Raw genomic sequence first — 22,579 nt, 5'->3', positions numbered from 1 at the left:
AAATGCATTCTTTAATCAAGTTGTGTATTCAGTCTTGATGTTTCTTTTTTAAAGAAAAACAAAGGAAGTTTTTTATAGTAAGGTTTAATGAATGAAGAAAATTCATAAATTGACTAAATACAAAATATATTTTTCCCTTAAGTATACATACATAATTGTATGAACAAAATAAATTAATTGTTTATATATAGATAAATATTAAATTAGATAAATAAATGTCCAAGTAGATAAATAATAGATGGATCAGCTTGAGTATCTGCAATGGACTAGTGCCTGTAGAGTAGAACATGATGTCGCTTAATATATCTGAAATCATTTGACAAATTGAATCAATTCAGGGCAGGATGACAGCGGAAATCAGTCCTCCACGTGGCCATGCAGGAGGCATGTGGTCTTGTTGGCCTGTGAGAGTCATTTCCGTGTTGAACCAGGTGTGTGTCAGTCTTTCCTCCGGAATCTCTCCTGCAAGTTTGTTGAGGAAGAGAAGGCTCTCATGACTTCTGCTCTGACAACCTCCCAGGCACAAGGGCTGTGTCCCTTCTCTTGCAGATAGAGAGTGACTCTGTGGAAGTATTTTCTCAGAGCCAGGCTGGAGTCCCCCTTGAGCAGGGGAGCCCCTTGCAGCCCCTGCTCCTGCCTCAGACAGGCTTGCAGGTCAGTGAGCTGCTGATCCAGTGCAGTGCGGAGCTTGTCCAGGAGGCTCTGGTCCCACGCAGCGGCCGAGCCCTCGGTGCTGAAGAGCTGGAAGGTGTGTTGGGTCACCTCGTGGAGCACAGAGATGGCTTGAGCCCTCTGCAACTGGCTGCCACCCAGCGCCTCCTGGGGGAATGCGAAGTCATTTCTGTCCTGCAGGCAGGAGGAAGGGGAGACCCTCCTCAGTTGTCGCAGGAGCGTCAGGACCCTCCTGTTGGCCAGGCTGTGGGTGTGAGGCAGGTGGCAGCCCAGAGAGCAGATGGAGTTGCAGCTGAGCAGCAGCAGGGCCAGGAGTAAGGACCAGGCTGGGGCCATCGGGGACCTTGCGGATGCTGCTGGCCTGGGGAGGTGGGTGATTCTGTGAACCTGCTCTCTAGGTTCTCTGAAGACCTTCCTTCAGGCCTGTGTCTTAAATAGGAGCCCATGGTTTCCATTTTCTGAGAGTTCCCTCTTGCTTTCTACTTTTGATTTTGCTTTTCAATTTGCACTCTTCAAATGGGTTAGGACAGCGTTTCGCAAATGTTGTTTTCATTATTGCCTCCTCTTCCCCTATTGACAGAGTCTTCTGAGATTTTTTTTTCCTAATTACCCACACCATGAAATTTTGACAACACAATTATGCTGTGGATCCATCTTTGTACTACTTGCATATCTTTATACATAGAAAAAGAAAGTTCAAAGCTTACTTGTTGTATTCACCCTGGGGTTAACAATGCCATAAAATGAAAGGTGTACATTAAATGTAAAAGTTGTTGAATTTTGTTTACTTTATGAATGAGTTTGAAGAATGACTTTTAATGGAGGATATTTACTTATATAAATAGTAATGTACCAAATTACATATTCATATGAAATTCATATAAAAATATATAATAATACCTCAGTATAGATAGACTTAAAAATCTTTCAAAACTCAAAATAATTGAAAATTTTAGATTATTTTACTCATATTTATTTTGAAGCACTTTTAACTTTGTTTCATATCAGAAACCAATTTTTAATTCCCTGTCTGCTGAATATTCATCTCAATTTTATCAACATTTCTTTCTGTTTAGCTCTTCACATACTTATGGATGTTCTTAACAACTTTGATAGGAATAAATAATAAAATGCCATGATACCAATCCAATGGAGGAAAGCGAAGAGGAACTAAAGAGTCTCTTGATGAGGGTGAAAGAGGAGACTGAAAAAGCTGGCATAACACTCAACATTTAAAAACCTAAGCTTATGACATCTATGGCAAATAGATGGGAGAAAGAGAGGAAACAGTGACAGATTTTCTTTTCTTGATCTCCAAAATCACTGTGGACGTTGACTGCAGCTACAAAATTAAAAGACACTTGCTCCTTGGAAGAAAAGCTATGACAGAACTAGATAGCATGTTAAAAAGCATAAACATCACTTTGACAACAAACGTCTGTATAGTCAAAGCTATGGTATTTCCAGTAATCTTATATGGTTGTGAGAGTTGGACCATAAAGAAGGCTGAGTGCAGTAGAATTGATCCTTTTGAATTATGGTGCTGGAGAAGACTCCTGAGAGTCCCTTGCACAGCAAGGAGATCAAACCAGTCAAGAAATCAACCCTGAATATCATTGGAAGGATTGATAATGAAGCTGAAGCTCCAATAAGTAGGTAAACGTTAGTTGCTTAGTCATGTCTGATCTTTATGACCCCATGAACTGTAGCCAGCCAGTTGCTCTTTTGTCCATGGAATTCTCTAGGCAAGAATACTGGAGTAGGTTGCCATTCCCTTCTCCAGGGATCTTCCCGACCCAGGGATCAATCTTGGATCTCCCGCACTGCAGGTACATTCTTTACCATCTGAGCTACCAGGGAAGCCATGTAGTTTGGCCATCTGATGTACAGAGCCACCTCACTGGAAAAGACCCTGGTGCTGGGAAAGATTGGGGGCAGGAGGAGGAAATGGTTGGATGGCATTACCAACTCAGTGGATATGAATTTGAGCACTATCCAGGAGATAGTGAAAGACATGGAACCCTGGTGTGCTGCAGTCCACAAGATCGCAAAGACTCAGACAGGTTTGAGCACAGGATTTACCGACTCAAAAATAGCAATAAAATACCCTTCCCTTGAGCCCGGGACATTGCGTTTCTCCAGGCAGCTGCAGGAGGGCCAAAAGTTCTTTTTCTCAGGTTCCTTTGGGATGCCTACTTTGGAGAGTTTGCAGTTCTGGGCCCTGCAGACCATCAGGGCACAGCAACCTCAGTGAGTCTTTTGATACTGATTTATTATTGGGGGGAAAACCTTTTTGTTTTCACAGTGCTGAGTGCTGAAGAGGGAGCCTTGTAGCCCTGCCAGCGACAGTGTTCTCTGGTTGGGAGCTCAGAACCTTGCATTTTCTGAGCTTTCCCTAGAATTTTGTGTTTTATTTTCCAGGAAGGATTCCATTTGCTGAGGGGCTTCAGATGGGGAGTCAGTGAGTTGGGGTCGATTTTACAGATTCGGGTCCCTTCTGGCACCATCCAGCAACAGCTCAGAGACAGGGAGCCTGGTGGTGGTGATGGGACCTCTGGAAGGTGTCCAGGATGTCCTGGGGTGAGTCAGAGCATGGCCACCACCAGGGCCAAGGACCGGGGAGCTGTGACTTCCTGCCTTAAGAATATTTATCCCTGTGCAGATTAAATTTTAAAAAAATATTTCCTGGCCTATTCATGGATAATAAGGAAATAAAATAAAAATAATTTAGAACATGGAACCAACAGATTTCTTCTTGAACAAGTTGGCAGGAAAACTCAGGAATTAAGGGGAAATATTTTAATTCTCAAGATACTGAAATTTACTGACTTTCACCAAAACATGAAGTTAAGCAAGTTGGTTAATTTCACTGCCCCCTCTCTGACTGGTTACTGATTAAAGGAATGGTTGATGCAAATATTTGGATCAAGCCATGGATAGGGAACAATATTGGCTAAATGGTTAAATGGTTTTTAAAATGTCAAATTTTTTTTCAAAATATGTTAAAATAAAAATTATTTTAGGCATATTTTCCCATTATTCCTTGGGAAGAACCAGAAGGCAGAGCATTCTTCCCTGTTGCCTCATTTTTCTTGCTGTTTCCTTTCTTTCATCAGTACTCTTAATGTCCTTTAGAAGTCCTTTAGATGGGCCGTCATTCCTCTCTTTGATTCAGACTTTATGGTTTTTACTTGTGAGTGCAGATTATCAGTTTTCTTTCTGAAGAAGGGGATTGAGAATAATTACACATGACTATTTCTTCTCTGTCATGTATTCTTTGAACATGAGATATTTACATACAACCTCAACTAGGACTGCCATGCCCTGTGTCTTAGTTCAGGCTGCTCTGACAAGGTCCCAGAGACTGGGTGGCTCATCGGTGATAGAAGTTTATTTGTCACAGTCCTGGGGCTGCAAGTGTGAGATCAGGGTGTCAGCAGGGTGGAGTTCTGGTGAGAACCCTCTTCTGGGTTGCAGACTGCCAGCGTCTCTCTATGTCCTCACATGGTGGAGAGCAGAGAGGAAGCAAAGTGTCTTGTGAGCCTCATGAAGACAGTAATCCTGTGCATGGGGAATCTCCCCTCATAACCTCCTCTAACCCTAATGATTTCTCTGATATCCCACCTCCTGATATGATCACATGGTGGGGGTAGATTTCAATATGTGAATTTTGGGAACACACACACAGTCAACCTGTAACATGGTAACAAGAAGATACCGAGGCATTGTGTTTATTGCAGATTCATTAGAATATATTTCATTCTTGATATTCATTTGAGGATAACACATTCCTTGATGCTGTCATCCCTTATTATGGCTCATTCATCCTGAATTGATTACTAATTTAATGTTACAATGCTACTGTGAACATGATTACCAAGAACTTGCCAAACAAATTCCACAGACTTTCAGTCTTAAAAAATGACATTAACTGCAACTAAAAATTCCTTAAGGGACACTTAATCCTTCCAACATAGTTGAACCTGAGTTGTAAATATTCTCATTTCCAGGAACCACCTGCTAAGACTTTATTTGAATAAAATAATCTAATAAGAAAATGGCAAGTCCAGGATTCAAAACCTAATATGTCAAATTCCAAACCCCACCTCCCTATCCATATCATAAACACCTGTGCAAATTGAATGTATTGAACCATCGCTTATTTTCCTATTTCACTAACACACGTTGTGCCTTTGTTTTCCATATCTTGCTGTTACAGTACTCTATATTTTCACTATTTTATCGTCTATCTCCAAATTTCTAGGTGAATTGAGCAATTTACAAAGTATCCTGATTATTTTATGTAATAAGCAAAACGAAATTATCAACTGGTAATTCTTTCTGAGAGTCTAAATGTAACTGACAAAATTAATAATTCTAATAATTATAAAATAATCATATTTAACTGTCCTGGATGATTCATAAAGATTGCTCAATTAACTGTCACCATAAATTTGAGATGCATGATAGATAAGACCCTTGAGAATTATAGCCATTGCAAGAGATTGGATTACAAACATTCCAGTGAGCCAGCGTAGAAAACAGACTTCCCTAGTGGGAAAGAATCTTTCAGTGGATTAAAGAATCCACGTGTCCATGCAGGAGAGGCGTGTTAGATCCCTGGATTGGGAAGATCCTCTGGAGGAGGAAAGGGCAACACACTCCAGTATTCTTGTCTGGGAAATCCCATGGACGGAGAAGCCTGGCAGGTTTCCATGGGGTCACAAAGAGTCGAATGAGACTTAGTAGCTAAACAATGAGAACAACTGTAGAAAACACCAAGCTGACAGGGCTCTTGTGGATTTAGGTTAAAAATACTTAATGCTACCAAATTACATGAATGTGGGAAATGACTGGAAGAAAAGACGACGCATGCTAACCGGTGAAACGTTAGGGATGGAGCAGAGCATTCCCACTGCCATCAGCAGGGAGACCAGAGTTTCAGAAATTCCGCACTTCACCAGGGTCTCAATGAAACAGCTCAGGTCTTGCACTAAGCTAAGTCCTCCAAGCTCCCTTCGATGCGCCCCAGCGGCCGGGATGAGCACCTGAACTCTGAGTAATGGACCGGACGCGCCTCCAGGTCCAGCGCCGCGAACTCCCGCGCAGGATCCAGGGGAGAACTGAGGAGTCCGGTCGACAATAGCCTTGACTCCGGCGGCGAGGCGCCGCCATAGCCCAGGAGCGCGTGTGGCCGCGGGAGCAGTCAGGAAACTTCCTTTTGGGTCCCACTGCCAAGGGGAGCTTTGCCACTACTTCGCTCAGATCCTTAGATTTCTGCACTTGCCCCTGTGTTCACCCTCCCCTTCCTAGGAGGAGATTTTGGCCAGAGCGGTTTTCACCGGTGCCCATTTATGCTGAGATTGATCGCTGGAAATCAGAGCATGTTGTGAAGTGTTTTCAAATTCAGGATGGTTTCTGAGAAGAAAGACTAATTCTTTCAGGGATTCAGGGGAGGGAAAAAAGGGAAAGGCACCTAAAATCTGGACAGGAGTCTATTAGATATTGGGACCCTCCAGTGGGAAGAGTTGGGGACAAGACTGAGACAAAAGGGAAAATTATTTCATTTAATATTAGTATAAATGGTTAATTTCTCTTGCAATGTTAATTGGTTAAAAAATATTTCAAAATTTATAGTGAAAGTCGTTCAGTCATGTCTGACTCTGCCACCCCATGGATTATACAGTCCATGGAATTCTCCAGGCCAGAATACTGGAGTGGGTAGGCATTCCCTTCTCTAGAGGATCTTCCCAACCCAGTGATTGAACCCAGGTCTTTCACATTGCAGGCAGATTCTTACAATTTATAAGTAATTATAAATAACTTAAAATGTATAAGTAAGTCTTAAATATCAAGTTAAGATATTTCCTTTATGACCAAACCAAACTTTAGTTTAAGTTCTTGGCTTCAGTAGAAACAAAATCATCAGTAATGTTTTCAAAATTGTTTCCTAGTTTATCTCACTTCATTGCACAAATGCCATATTTGACTAACCTATGACGCAGTTAACTATCATAAATAATTAATTCCAGTTTACAAAATCCCTTTTTCTCTCATTTCTTTCAAACAAGGGTCTTCCCTAGTGCCTCAGACAGTAAAGAATCTGCCTGAAATGCAGATTCCAGATTCCATTCTTGGTTGGGGAGATCCCCTGGAGAAGGAAATTGCAACATACTCCAGTAATCTTGCTTGGAGAATCCCATGGACAGAGGAGCCTGGTGGGCTATAGTCTATGGGGTCACAAAAGAGTCGGACTTTACTTAGCAACTAAACAAAAAACAATAAAAAACTCAAGAAGTTCACCTTGATAATATTTAATAAACAAAACAAATTACAAATTTAATGAAATAAAAATGTGAATGTATTTGCTAAATTTTAATACATGTAAACAAAAATATTTTACATGAAAAAATAAATATGAGGAGATAAAAGAATAAATATAACAAAATAAATAAGCAAACAAACAATAACATCAGGGCAATCTTCACTTCAGGACTGATGCACCTGCAGCCAAAAAAATTTTTATATATTCATTTACTATGGACAAAGTATGGCTGCAGTAATTCAATAAATTTTGTGGCTAGAGCAGAAATCAGAGTTTTCTGAAATAACCACAGGTGAGTATGCAAAGATGATGGGGGCATCTTAGTCAGTGAGAGTCATGTCAAGGTGAGTTCAGGTCTCCATCCATCATTCTTAACCTTTCTTGCAAGCTGGTTGATGAAGAGAAGGATCTCATGATTTCCAGTCTGACGATTTCCCAGGCGCAGTCACTGTGTCCCTTCTCTTGCAGGTAGGCATGGATGCCCTGGAAGTACCTCTTCACGGCCAGTGTGGGGCCCGTCCTTCCCAGGGCAGAGTCTTCCTCTCCCATCACCTGCCCCAGGCAGGAGTCCAGGTCGTCCAGCTGCTGATGGAGTCCATTGCGGAGCTGCTCCAGGAGGGTGGTGTCCCAGGCAGCAGAGGAGCGCTCTGTGTGGAAGAGGTTGAAGCTCTGCTGGAGCATCTCGTGGAGCACAGAGATGGCCTGGGCCTCCTGCAGCTGGCCGCCCTCCACCATCTCCTGGGGGAAAGCAAAGTCTTTTCTGTCCTGCAGGCAGAAGCGAGGGGAGAGTCTCCTCATTTGGCCCAGGAGAGTGAGGGTCTTCCTGCCAACCAGCACGTGGTTCTGAGACAGGTCACAGCCCAGGGATCCTCCCGGGCCATAGCTGACCAGCACCAGGGCCGTCAGTAGAGACAGCACGAAGGCCATGGGGAAGATGAGGCTGCTGCTGGACTGGCAGAGACAGCATCTGGTGGAACCTTGAGGTAGATTCTCTGATGCCATGCTTTCTAAGCAAGGCCATTAAATAGGGAACATAAATAGGGAATAAGTAGTTTTCATTTTTTAATCATTTCTATACACTTGTACTTCCTTTTTTGATTTTCATTTATGTATTCTGAATATGGTCAAAGAAACTGTCATCAGTCTAATCTATTAATTTTATCTATTTCCCAATAACTTCAAGTGTACCTATCCAAATGGATATTTATCAATCAAATGAGAAAGTTCTTTGTCTTATGTCAGAAATGATGTAGGTTTCCAAGTACAAACATTATCACTCTTTCTTTTTCATATATAATGTAGTTCTTCTCTGTTCCAGGAACACATTTTTGGCCCTGATCCTTGGCTCAATTTCTGTTTCTTACTTTACTTCAGAAGGCAGGCTCTGTCAGCTCTATGGTTTCCGTGTTTATTAAGGATTTACCAGGTCACTCTAGCAAATAAACTGTTTGAAACAAATGACAGGTTTTCTTTAGTGTTTGATTTAGAGAGGAGCCTGATTATTATCAGTCCATGAGCTCCTCCCATGTTTCTCTTCCTTCTAGAACACGTCCCTGCAGGTCCATGTGGTTGTGCTTCAGGGAACCACGAAGTCAGGACTTTTTACAGATATCACGCTTTCTTTCCACAATGTACATACGGGAGACCTATTGTCCTTCACTGACTGGGCCAATACCCCCACCAGGAATTCTGGTTCTTCTCAGATAATGTGAGTGTGGAGACTCTAAATCCAGGATAATTGTATTTCCCCAGCAGCACCTCACTCACAAGGGAGAGATCGCATGGAGCCACACCCTGTCCTCCAGAGTGACTGAGTCCCCTTGCTCACCTGCTGGACTCCCTCCCTGAGGACAGGCTCATCACATTCTGAGGACTCGAAAATCTCCTTTCTGTGGAGGGCTTGTTTATTGTTGGAAAAATAAATCATCTTCCTGAGACCCCATCCTCTCTCCTGAAGTGTGAAGGACCCATGTTCTCAGTGGTGACCTCCTCTTCTCCTGACTCATGTCCCCAGGTGTCCAAAGTGTCAGCGGTGCTCAGATACTGAGAGCTAAAGAGTGTTTGTGTACTTTGGTGGAGGGATTTCTAAGTGCAGTTATTTTACTTTTAGTAGATCGATAATCTTTATTTTTCCAAGTATAGATTTTATTAATGAACTCTTTTACTTAAACTGTTCAATACTTGTTCTGCTTAGAGTTTCTGAGCTGGAGGAAGGAGATTCAATGATGGTGTTGTCTCTCTTTGGAAGCTTATGTCACAGAATCTAATGAGCTTCAGTTGTTCATTCAGGCAGTTGATTTCACTGGGCATCTCTGTCCCTGTGTCTCTGTCTCTGAGAATGCAGGGTCTGAGAATCAGGCTACTAGATTAGGAGAAACAGCCTTCTTTCTTTTACTTGAGTATAATTTTTTGTTTAAACTTTTTATGTGCATTTTCATTTAGTGACTTATTGGACTAGATTTGTCTTGCTTCTCCTGCTCTAGTTCTAATTCATGATGAGATAAGAATAAAGGGAAGTAAAGACAAGCAGAGGGGCTGTATCTCTATCACTTTTAAGACTTTAGTTTTCTTGTTTCTCTTTACAGCTTTTCCTAGAAAGTAAAATTTGAGATGTTTTTTGTGAGCAAAAAGAAAAAACAAAAAACAAGTGTAAGTCTCAGTGTCATGAATATTATAGAAAGGAAGTATCTGACACAAATACGTATTCTGAGTTAGCCAACTTCAGTGCAGCAGAGCTGGGGATGAGGCTGTGGGAGAGGGGAAGGATGGGGTCAGTATGAAGAACAGAGAGGCTGGGACATGGCTGCTTCTGACAGAAGTTCAGCGAAGGCCAAGTCCTGGGTCAGTTGACTGCTCTTTGCTTTTCAAGATCAGCTACATCATTTTTCTTTCTTTTAATCCATGTAGGATCAGTTTCAGGAGGGAAGGAAGAAGTCACACCCACCAGCTCACAAGAGATGGGCAACTAGAACCCCAGTTGCTGCAACATTAACCCTCTCTGGCAGGGTCATGGACACCAACCTTGCTGAGCATCTGTCTTGGATGATAAATCCACTTAGACAATGAGAAGATGCTTTGCAAACACTAGAATTAAAAAGAAAGGAATCAAATGATTCCAAAGATTCTCATGTTAATCCCCAGGTAGTAGTAATCATTGATGTTAAAAAGTAACTGAATTTTATTGCTTGCTACTAGCAGACTAGGCACTTTCTAAGGTCTTTAAAATATTAAATCAATCCTGTCATTAATCCTGCTGGGATCATACCCACTTATCCAGCTGGAGAGAAATATAAACCTGAACCACTGAACTATTCCCAGTGTACCAAAGGTACAAAGGCACATTTTAGGAGCTTTGCTATGATTTGTCTGAAGAAGCCCGTTTAAAAAAGTGAAGAGTGCAGATGAACATGCTATTTAGGAACCAATGAAATAAGTAGATGGAGGAGAGTGAGGTGACGAAGGGCCTGTAATCCATTTCAGATGCCAAAGATTTACATTCTATGGTTTTGTAAGGCAATTCAGAACAGGGTCTGAGTCAACAGAACTGACATTAAGTTTTAATCAAAAATAGACTAATAAATACTTAGAAGAGTATAGATTTTTCTGCCAATTGAAAGAAAGAAAAAAAAAAAGCTTTAGTTTTCTAATCTAGTGGTCTAGTGGTCAGGATCCAGCACTTTCACTTCTGAGGTCTGAGTTCAACTCCTGGTAGGAAACCGAGATCCCACAAACCTTGAGGCACAGTCTGAGACTGTGTGAGTGATTTCTTTGGCCAAATATAGTAAATTAACTTTATTAACCATACAAGAGGTGAACCCTATAATCTATGTATTTTAAACCCTTAACTTTTCTCATGAGTTTATGAACAGAGAAAAAGTACCTAACAAATTTCTTGCCACATGAGCGCCGACATTTCTCCTTCAGGATGAAGACTAAAATGTCCCTCACCATCTTGTTCTACATGAATGAAGTCACTAGCCACTGTAGTCCCTGATCTCCAGTTCGCCCTGATAGAGGTTCAGGTTGGAAATCAGGAATGAGACACTCTGTGCTCTGGGAAAATTAGCAGAACAGGCCTTAAGATACTTAGATCATTTCTGGAGAAAGTTTTATGAAGCTAACTTTTTGCAACGTACGCATAGAAAAGTACTAAACTCATTCATAGAGACATCTGTTATCCTGACTCTCAGCCATCTTCTACCAAGATGTGAGGTGTCTTCATGTAACCCCTTCACCGCAATCACATATACGGACCTCCCCTGACCTCCTTGGAGCAGTTCCTGAGAGCTGATGAGATGCTGTCCTCCTACCTATAACCTGCAGCTAGTCCTCCCCAAAACTGAACTCTCAGCTTTCACATTGTTTTGTTTTGTTTTCAGTTGAGAATGACCTCACTGATTTCCCAGGAGACCTCCTCAGGTCTGAAAGTGAAAGTGACTCAGTCATGTCTGACTCTTGTGACCCCGTGGACTATACAGTCCATGGAATTCTCCAGGCCAGAATCCTGGAGTGGGTAGCCATTCCCTCCTCTAGGGGATCTTCTCAACCCAGGGATCGAACCCAGGTCTCCCGAATTGAAGGCAGATTCCTTACCAGCTGAGCCACAGGGGAAGCCCAAGAATACTGGAGTGGGTAGCCTATCCCTTCTCCAACAGATTTTCCCAACCCAGGAATCGAACTGGGTCTCTTGCATTGAAGGCAGATTCTTTCCCAACTGAGCTTTCAGGGAAGCCCCTTGGTCAGCCTGCTGCTCGCGTTCTCATTCTCTTCCATTTCCCACATCTAGTTCAGACGGCTCATCCTGTTGTCCACTGATACGGTCCAGTGAAGACCCTCTGCTCTTAATTTTTCCAGCTACTAGTTATGAATGTGGGCACTGAAGAGGTCTTATGTGTGACCAAGAGGAAGAACATACACAATTCCTGAACAGAAGCAGGGAAGGTTTTGATGGGCTCCTTAGCAGGGAGGGTCTGGAATGAACTCTAAAGTCAGCCTCACAGCCTTGCATGGTTGTATTTATTTAAATTTCTAGCCTCAATCTATTAAACATCATAAAATAATACTGTAGGATTGAAATAAAAAATATTATTTAAGAAGTCACTTGTTAGTGATATTTTTAGCTGTAATATAGGAATGGTTTTTGCTTATTTTAAGGCCCTATTCCTCAGAAAGGTTTCCAAACCTCTAAATGTACTTTAAATGTCCCTCTGACTTTAAACATTCCTACTCAGTGCTGCTTGTACCAACTGGAATGAAAGAAAGATGATCCATCAATGTCCTCTTTCTAAACTGCCAACATTAAAAATAAATTTCCACAAAGATCTTTATTGCTTTTAGAAATTGTGGTCTTCCAGTGTGCATGATGGATTTCCCCACTGGCTTGGTGGTAAAGAATCTGCTTACCATGCAGGAGATGCAGGTTCGATCTCTTGTGTCGGGAAGATCCCCTGGAGGAGGGCATGGCAACCCACTCCAGCATTCTTGCTAGAGAACCCCATCGACAGAGGAGCCTGGCGGGCTACAGTCCATAGCATCACAAGGAGTCAGACATGGCTAAGTGAAAGAGCACACACACACAATGTGCACATTACTGATATATATCCTGCTAGGAAGCCACTGTCCCAGCGGTTCATTTCAGTTCAGTTCAGTCACTCAGTCGTGTCTGACTCTTTGTGACCCCATAGACTGCAGCACGCCAGGCTTCGCTGTCCATCACCAACTCCTGGAGCCTATTCAAACTCATGTCCATTGAGTTAGTGATGCCATCCAACCATCTCATCCTCTGTTGTCCCCTTCTCCTCCTGCACTCAATCTTTCCCAGCGTCGGGGTCTTTTCCAAGGAGTCAATTTGCATCAGTTGGCCAAAGTATTGGAATTTCAGCTTCAGCAAGAGTCCCTCCAATGAATATTCAGGACAGATTTCCTTTAGGTTGGACTGGTTGGGTCTCTTTGCAGTCCAAGGGACTCTCAAGAATCTTCTCCAACACCACAGTTCAAAAGCAGCAATTCTTCAGTGCTCAGCTTTCTTTATAGTCCAGCTCTCACATCCATAAATGACTACTGGAAAAACCACAGCTTTGACCATATGGAACTTTGTTGGCAAAGTAATGTCTCTGCTTTTTAATATGCTGTCTAGGTTGGTCATAGCTTTTCTTCCAAGGAGCAAGCATTTTTTAATTTCATGGCTGCAATCACCATATGCACTAAATGTATTAAAAGCCCATCCCTTGTTCTTCTATCAAGCTTGTTTTATTTATTTATTTATTTATTTTTGTCTTTCAAAGAGGCAAAGACATCATGATGGAATTTTAAGAACTTCCTTGGATTGCACTGTCCCCAGGAACACCTTGCCCTGCTCTGTGATAACTTGCTGGGTCCTGAGAGAGTGAATTCCTAGGCAGGTTGATAAGCAGTCTGGGGTTCCCGAGGAGGAGAAAGGTGTCTGGGGCTCTCAAGGAGGAGTTAGGGGTCTGGAATTCTCAAGGAGGAAAGGACAAACTTTTTTTCTATGTTCCTTAGTAAGGATTATATAACAATAATATATCCTACTTGAGTACATGTTTCTCCTTCCTGAAAACCTTCTGACTAATCCTGTTATCTTAAAATGTATATTGTGGGAGTGGGTCTAGTAAGATTTTTACAACCTTGAGACATTCTTTTGATTTATTGTAATAACCAGTTAAAAAAGTATATAACTCCCTTGCTAACACTAGCAAGGGGGGCACTCTCTGTCCCCCTTCTGATGTCTATGTCAGAAGCTTTCCCAGTCTCTTTTTCATACTTTAATAAAACTCTGCTATACAAAAGCTCTTGAATGATCAAGCCTGGTCCCTGGTCCTGAAGTTAAATCTTCTTCTTCGGAGATGATGAATCCGACATCATTCACTGTAAGCTATCATTCCTAGGGAAGAAACAAGTCTGCAGCTGTGACGAGAGTGACCCTCGCCCCTTTCAGGACTCTGCAGGCTGCTGTGGTGTGAACGTCACCCGTGCTGGGGACACAGCTAGTGGCCAGGCCCTTGTGCTCTGTCTCCGTGCTCTCAGCGTCCACTTCAGTCTTCTCATTCTCTGAAAAGGAATGTTGTGGAGAAGCACTTGCCTCAGTGCAGCCCATCTGTGTTGTTCCATATCCTGAGGACCTGCCACTGCTCCACAAACACTTTAAATGTCTGTGTTCTCCTTCCAAGTTCTCAAGCTGCTGCTGACTCTCAGCTCCATGTTTCCTGCCCTTTGGGCTTTTTGAGCAACTGAGATTCCTGAACGAGGTGAGCTCCTCCTAGTGCAATCAGCACGGGGGAGAGCCCAGGTAGACGCCCAGAGGAGCCCCTGGAGTCTCCACCATTGTTCACTGGGGGGCGGGGTTCCCTCTATGTACTGTGTTTCTCTGAGACTGGGCAGTCTGGACCTGCAGTGCTTGGCAGGCAGAGCAGGTGAAGTCATAGGAGAGTGTCTGACAAACCTAGAACTTTCACTCAGCTTCTGATTTTAGTTGGTGGTTTGCAGTCATAAGGGGAAATTGACAACTAGAAACCGTAATGGAGAAGGACACAGCTGTCTGAATGGAGAGGACACCTTCATGCAGAGTGAATGAGGAGAGAAATAGGGATTTCTACACTGGGAGGAAGTGAATGATTGTGGTATTTGATTGAAACAATGAGATCGAGGAGAGTGCAGAGGGGAAAGCAGAATTGTACCATGTATCAGAATCAGCAGGTGTGTGGTATATTATGTATGTTGTATACTTTAATCAATAACCTCAGATACGCAGATGACACTACCCTTATGGCAGAAAGCGAAGAAGAACTAAAGAGCCTCTTGATGAAAGTGAAAGAGGAGAGTGAAAAAGTTGGCTTAAAACTCAGCATTCAGAAAACTAAGATTATGACATATGGTCCCATTGCTTCATGGCAAATAGATGGGGAAACAATGGAAACAGTGAGAGACTTTATTTTGGGGGGGCTCCAAAATCACTGCAGATGGTGAGTGCAGCCATGAAATTAAAAGACACTTGCTCCTTCGAAGGAAAGTTATGACCAACCTAGACAGCATATTAAAAAGCAGAGACATTACTTTGCCAACAAAGGTCCCTTTAGTCAAAGATATGGTTTTTCCAATAGTCATGTATGGATGAGAGAGTTGGACTATAAAGAAAGCTGAGCACCGAAGAACTGATGCTCTTGAACTGGTGTTGGAGAAGACTCTTGAGAGTCCCTTGGACTGCAAGGAGATCCAACCAGTCCATCCTAAAGGAAATCAGTCCTGAATATTCATTGGAAGGACTGATGCTGAAGCTGAAATTCCAATACACTGGCCACCTGATGTGAAGAACTGACTTATTGGAAAAGACCTCGACGCTGGGAAAGATTGAGGGCAAAAGGAGAAGGGGACGACAGAGGATGAGATGGTTGGATGGCATCACCGACTTGATGGACATGAGTGTGAGCAAGCTCCGGGAGTTGGTGATGGACAGGGAAGCCTGACGTGCTGCAGCCCATGCGGTTGCTAAGAGTTGGACACGACTGAGAGACTGAACTAAACTGAGTATGCTTTATAATATGTTTTCATATAGTGTATATGTATATTATTATATTATTATGTATGTAATTACATAATAATTGATGGGACACTTTCCCCCAATTTTTTTCTTTAGATTTGTTTGCAGTCAGTTACAGAGAGATGGTAGGAGAGTTATTATCACCATTTAGATTTATATGTAAAAAAACAAGAAAATAGGCACTACTTGTTTAGCCCTCACTCATAGGTGATACTCTGCTAAGTGTTCTTGAATGTTCTGGTTTATCTGGTACTCAAAAAACTCTAGAAACATTTTCACTTACTCTATATTTGAGGAGACTGAGGCTCCGGGAAGTTGAATGATTTCCTGTGATTACCTGTATGTCCTGACAGAGTCTAGACTCGATGCAGGATCTCATATAACATAGAAATAATTCTTTAACTTTCATCCTGTGTGATTCTCAATCCTTTGCTTTCTTCTTTAATGCTTTGGGAAGATCATTTCTCCTGTGTGGTTCCCAAGTGCCCTGGTTGTCCCACCTCTGGGCCCTTTGCAGACTCTCCTTCATTTTCTCAGCCTTCAAAATGAAAGGTCCTTATAAGCTTTAGGTCATCTTCTCCTTCTACACACTTCTCCTAAGGCACAATATCCACATAAGCTTTTACCAATGGGAAATCTGTCTTTAGGTGTTTCTTGGGGACTTTATAGACTACATCTGCTCTCTCCCCTTCTCAAGAGTTCTCAGCCAGATTCCAGTGAGAGAATCTCCTTTTGTCTAGCTCTCATTTTAACAGGACGCTTAAATGAAATAATTAAGCATGATTACAGTTTTTAAATCTTTCTTTTCCAAACAGAACTCTTCAGAAGAAGAGGTTTAACGTTTGCTTTTTTTTCATCTCTGTATTCTCAGAGCTATCATATATCTGATATAGAAATGTTGTTTAGTCACTAAATCGTGTCTGACTATGTGACCCCACGGACTGTAGCCCACCAGGCTCCTCTCCATGGGGTTTTCCAGGCAAGAATGCTGGAGTGGGTTGCCATATCACTCTCCAGGGGATCTTCCTGATGTAAGGATCAACTCACATCTTCCGCATCTCTTGCATTAGCAGGAGGATTCTTTACCACTGAGCCACCAGAGAACTAATATAGAAATATAAGGTTTTAAAATATAACCTACTAAAGAAGTGAATAGTGAGTAGAAACTATCATCCATTTTTTAGTTTGCTTTGCAAATTTAGGCTGTTTCTTTTTGTAAGAATAACAGCTCCAAGATATCTCCTGAGGAAGAGTTTCATAAATTAAGCAAGAAAATAATTAGAGAAATGATAAAGGTAAGCATCCTTTATTATATTTGAATACATTATGAAGTTGAACATGATATTATATGAACAAAGATTTTAAATACCATACATAATATGACTGAGATAAAGTGCAGGGATAAGTAGGTGAATACATTAGAACCTTAGTACTTTCAGTTCAGTTCAGTTCAGTCGCTCAGTCGTGTCCGACTCTTTGTGACCCCATGAATCACAGCACGCCAGGCCTCCCTATACATCACCAACTCCCGGAGTTTACTCAAACTCATGCCCATCGAGTCGGTGATGCCACCCAGCCATCTCATCCTCTGTCATCCCCTTCTCCTCCTGCCCCCAGTCCCTCCCAGCATCAGGGTCTTTTCCAATGAGTCAACTCTTTGCATGAGGTGGCCAAAGTATTGGAGTTTCAGCTTCAGCATCAGTCCTTCCAATGAACACCCAGGACTGATCTCCTTTAGGATGGACAGGTTGGCTCTCCTTGCAGTCCAAGGGACTCTCAAGAGTCTTCTCCAACACCACAGTTCAAAAGCGTCAATTCTTCGGCGCTCAGCTTTCTTCACAGTCCAACTCTCACACCCATACATGACCACTGGAAAAACCATAGCCTTGACTTAGCACTTTAGTCACTGTTAATTGACTGCTGGTCTGATAATTTCTAATTATCTACTGTATCTAAGTCTAGTTCTGATATTTTCTCTGTCTCTTCAAACTGTGTTTCTCCCCTTTTAGTATAGTGAGTTTCTGTTGTACATTGAATATGATGGACAGGATAAAGGAAAAGAAGTAAACTTAGGGTCAGGAGTTACATTTATCTTGCAAGGAGTTTGGCTGTGTTTCTTTCTAGTCATGTTTCTGTTTCTGCCTTGTTTATTTTTTTTATATCAGTCCCTCTGACTTATCCTTCTGCATTGGTCTTCTTGAAAATAGATTTATTAGACACATGTAACAAGTAACCACCAAAGGAGAAAGGTACACCTCTTGTTCACCATTCTATTGTTAGCACAGAGTTCATAATTAATCCAAAAAATTATTCACAACGAGTATTCTTAGATTTTTCCATCATACCTCCCATCATAAGCTTCTATTCACCTCACATCAGAGCCATAATAGAAGTAGTTATTAAGCATCATTAGCTGATTGAATACATTTCTATTGAGTCTCTTGGATCATCATTTTCATCTCACAGTGGAGCTGTATTATCTGTGATGCTAGGTAAAATCAGCCTCATGCTTTCCTGATTTCAGAGTCTATGTGATTTTATGTTCTTTTTCATTTAGTATTTTTCTGGGCAGGGGTTTTCTTGCTGCTTCTGAATTACTTTCTGTATCATCTTGAGGTGAGTAGCCTAGTGGGAAAGTAAAAATGGGAACATAAAGGGTCTGTACCACAATTTTCCATAATGTTCAACACATCATTGATTTTCTTCTCCATTCCGCTTTCTTGGAAAGCCATCATTGTTATCGGATGCACTGAGGCAAAACAAAAACTAATGCAAATCTGACTTTGATGAGAGTAAAAGAAGTGAAGTGAATCCCCAGGTGAGTAAATATTCATGGGACTTTGTTATTAATCTTCCTCCTACTCCAGTATGGTTCCTGCTGATTGATTTCACCACATCAGCTCTCACTAAGGTCAGTTCCATCTATTTCCCATGTAGTGAATGCTTTCAACCATGGAGCAGCCTCCTGACATTCAGTTCAGTTCAGTTCAGTCGCTCAGTCATGTCCGACTCTTTGTGACCCCATGGACTACAGGATGCCAGGCTTCCCGGTCCATCACCAACTCCCAGAGCCCACTCAAACTCATGTCCATCAAGTCAGTGATGCCATCCAACCATCTCATCCTCTGTCTTCCCCTTCTCCTCCCACCTTCAATCTTTCCCAACATCAGAGACTTTCAACATCCAGTTAATAAAAATGATACATTACCATTGTATGTGACTGAATCTCGTGATTTAAAGTAAATCCAACCTTGAACACTGATATGAGTTGTCTATATATCAAATCCATGAAATCCCTTCATAAGCAAAGTATTTCAAAACGGGAAAACACTGCAGAGCCAAAAAAAGAAAAAGAAAAAAATCCACCTTCTACTTTAGGTCCCACTCTATTGTCTCCTCCAGTTCAGACAGCAAATATCTGAAACCCATGTTCTATATATTATCATTACCTTCTCTTCTTCATCCTTTCATCTTATCCACTATGGTTTCTGCTGATTAATTCTACCGAGCAAGCTCTCACTAAAGGGTCAATGTCATCTCTTTTCCCAAGTAGGAGGCACTTTCCATCTACATGTTCATGAATGCATTGCCTCTTAAGTGGTTGCAGCCTTTGCATCTGTCTTCTCACCATTCTCTCTTGTCCTGTTAACTTACAGCTACTCTATCTCTGCTTCCTTTGTGACATTTCCTCCTGTTTAATGTTAAGGTCCTGGAACTCAATTTTAAGTCCTTTTCTCATTCTGTACTCTCCTTCCATTTAATCACTTCTTCTGTTCCATGCTTTACACTCCATCAATTTGCTTGCCAATTGCCATCTCCAAATCCGACGGACACGTGCCCTGAAATGTCCCTTTGTCTAGTGCTGTGCTGTGCTAACTCTCATCAGTCGTGTCTGACTCTTTGAGCCCCTGTGGCTGTCACCCACCAGGCTCCTCTGTCCATGAAATTCCCCAGGCAAGAATGCTGTCGTGGGTTGCCATTTCCTTCTCCAGGGATCTTCCAGACCAAGGGATTGAACCCATGCCTCCTGTGGCTCCTGCATTGCAGGCAGAGTTTTAACTGTGGAGCCGTGGGGGAAGCCCGCTAGTCTAGTAGTTAACTTTTATCTTTATGTCCTCACATAGTTTGATCCACCTTCTACTGAGAGAATTCCATTTTTCTCCCTTTTGTTTTTGCATTCAACCTAACTGATATTTTCTTCAACTAATTAATACTATTTTAAAAATAATTAACAGATTATTATGAATTAACTGATTATTGTTTCTAGGTTATTTTCCTTAAAAAAAAAAGTCAGAATTACAAAAAGGATTGGATTAGGTATGTTCACCTATATGTCCTGAAGACAACAAACACCCTGGCTAACGGAAGTGTATTTTTACTTCTAACATGCAAGTTGTAAAAAGGGGTCCAGGAATTGTAAAATGCATTCTTTAATCAAGTTGCACATTCAGGCTTGGTGGTTTTTTTTTTAAAGAAAATGCAAGTAAAGGAAGTTTTTATAGGAAGAATTTAATGAGTGAAGAAAAATAATAAACTGCATACAGAGTATATATATTTTTCTCTTAATGACAACATATGCATGCACATAATATATGCACAAAAATAATTTAAATCTTTATAAATAAATAAATAAATAAATGTCCAAGTAGATAAATAAATGGATACATCAGCTAGGGCATCTATGAAGGACTACTGCCTATAGAGTAGAGCATGATGTTACTTAATATCCCTGAAATCATGTGACAGATGGATTCAATTCAGGGCTCAATGACAGCAGAAATGAGAGTCTTCCCCGAGGCCGCGCAGGAAGCATGTGGTCTTGTTGGTCTGTGAGGATCACTTCCGTGTTGAACCAGGTGTGTGTCAGTCCTTCCTCCGGAATCTCTCCTGCAAGTTTGTTGAGGAAGAGAAGGCTCTCATGACTTCTGCTCTGACAACCTCCCAGGCACAAGGGCTGTGTCCCTTCTCTTGCAGATAGAGAGTGACTCTGTGGAAGTATTTCCTCAGAGCCAGGCTGGAGTCCCCCTTGAGCAGGGGAGCCCCTTGCAGCCCCTGCTCCTGCCTCAGACAGGCTTGCAGGTCAGTGAGCTGCTGATCCAGTGCAGTGCGGAGCTTGTCCAGGAGGCTCTGGTCCCACGCAGCGGCCGAGCCCTCAGTGCTGAAGAGCTGGAAGGTGTGCTGGGTCACCTCGTGGAGCACAGAGATGGCTTGAGCCCTCTGCAGCTGGCTGCCACCCAGCGCCTCCTGGGGGAATGCGAAGTCATTTCTGTCCTGCAGGCAGGAGGAAGGGGAGACCCTCCTCAGTTGTTGCAGGAGCGTCAGGACCCTCCTGTTGGCCAGGCTGTGGGTGTGAGGCAGGTGGCAGCCCAGAGAGCAGATGGCGTTGCCGCTGAGCAGCAGCAGGGCCAGGAGTAAGGACCAGGCTGGGGCCATCGGGGACCTTGCGGATGCTTCTGGCCTGGGGAGGTGGGTGACTCTGTGAACCTGCTCTCTAGGTTCTCTGAAGACCTTCCTTCAGGCCTGTGTCTTAAATAGGAGCCCATGGTTTCCATTTTCTGAAAGTTCCCTCTTACTTTCTACTTTTGCTTTTGATTTTCATTTTGCAGTCTCCAAGTGTGTTCTGACAGCATTTCTCAACAGTTAAATTTTTTTCATTATTGCCTCCCTTTGCCCCCATCCACAGAGTCTTTTGAGATATTTTTTCTAATTTGCCCACACCATGAAGTTTTGATATCACAGATATACTGTGTATCTATTTTTATACTCCATGTATATCCTTATACATAGAGAATAGCAGTGCACCACTTTCTCTTTTTATTGAATACAGGGTTAAGAATGACATAGGGGATTTCCCTGGTGGTCTAGTAAGACTCCAGGCTCCCAGTGCAGAGGGCCCAGGTTTGATCCCTAGTCAGGAAACTAGATCCCACATGCTGCAGCTAACACCCGGCACAGCCAAATAAATTAATATTTTTCTTTTAAAAAAAGAATGACATTGGCACTTCCCTGTTCGTCTAGTGGCTAAGAATCCACTTTCCAATGCAAGGGACACAGGTTCAATCCCTCATCCGGGAAGATTCCACATGCTGCAGGGAAACTAATCCCTAGAGCCACAACTCCTGAGCCCATAACTCCTGAGTTCTAGGGCCCATACTCTGCAACAGGAGAAGCCACTGCAATGAGAAGCCCGTGCACCACCCCTAGAGAGTAGCCCTGACTTATGCAAACTATAGAAAGCCTGAGTGTGGCAAAGAAGCCCAGCACAGCCAAAAATAAACAAACAATAATAATAATATAATAAAAAGGTAGGAGTCCTGCGGCTTTATTTTGAGGCCACAGCCTCTGCCATTTCCCCTTCTGACTGCAGGGAGAGGAAAGGAAGCAACTTGCCCTGGTACTCCAAGTGAAATTGCTGAAGGAATTATTATAATTTGTTTGTGCTCCCTGTATTAGTTGACTCCGAGCATAGAGCATGTTATGGTAAATATTGCTGCATTGCAAGTTATCATAAAATTTAGTAGCTTAAAACATTTTCTGCATACAATACAAACAACGTCCCTGTCACTATAGCTTTGAAATAACTTACTCCAAGATCAATCACCCTAAGTAATTGTCTCAGCTCACAGATTCTGTAAGTCAGGGATTTATTTCCACAGGGCACAGAAGGAATGGCTTGTCCCTGTTTCACAGTTTTTTAGGGCCTCAGATGCACAGATCACTGGGTAACTGGGGGTGACCTGGCAGTTGGTGGGCGCTTTCACTTATAGATCTGATGCTAATAAGCCTCAGCTGGGACCTCAACTGGCCCTGGGCACAGACGCACCTCTCCATGACCGCTCCTGTGTTCTGGTTTTCCTGTGAGCAGGGTGCACTCACTGTAGTTGTACTTTTTACATGGGGAGCTTGAGCTCGAAAGTGAGTGGTCCAGTGAGCAAGTTATTATGACATAATCCATTGATTCTCAGTGAAGGGAATTTTGTCCCTGAGGGGATGTTGGCGATGTCTGGAGACATTTCCAGTCACTAAAA

General features: G+C 42.4%; 3 protein-coding genes across 3 annotated transcripts; all 3 read right to left on the bottom strand.

The window, feature by feature from the left end:
- Positions 1-438: 438 nt before the first annotated feature.
- Positions 439-1,008, bottom strand: LOC133048627 (interferon alpha-1-like). The gene has a single exon (XM_061132373.1). It carries the CDS (start codon positions 1,006-1,008, stop codon positions 439-441), a length of 570 nt encoding a protein of 189 aa, XP_060988356.1.
- A 6,328-nt stretch (positions 1,009-7,336) lies between these two features.
- On the bottom strand, positions 7,337-7,924 carry LOC133048490 (interferon omega-1-like). The gene has a single exon (XM_061132178.1). The coding sequence runs from the start codon at positions 7,922-7,924 to the stop codon at positions 7,337-7,339; it is 588 nt and encodes a 195-aa protein (XP_060988161.1).
- A 12,490-nt stretch (positions 7,925-20,414) lies between these two features.
- LOC133048628 (interferon alpha-1-like) lies at positions 20,415-20,984 on the bottom strand. The gene has a single exon (XM_061132375.1). It carries the CDS (start codon positions 20,982-20,984, stop codon positions 20,415-20,417), a length of 570 nt encoding a protein of 189 aa, XP_060988358.1.
- Between the last annotated feature and the right edge of the window lie 1,595 nt (positions 20,985-22,579).

Source organism: Dama dama, chromosome 29 (genome assembly GCF_033118175.1).
Source record: "Dama dama isolate Ldn47 chromosome 29, ASM3311817v1, whole genome shotgun sequence".
Lineage (NCBI taxonomy): Eukaryota > Metazoa > Chordata > Mammalia > Artiodactyla > Cervidae > Dama > Dama dama.
Note: the sequence above shows the minus strand (reverse complement) of the source record. Positions and strands in the feature narration are given on the sequence as shown.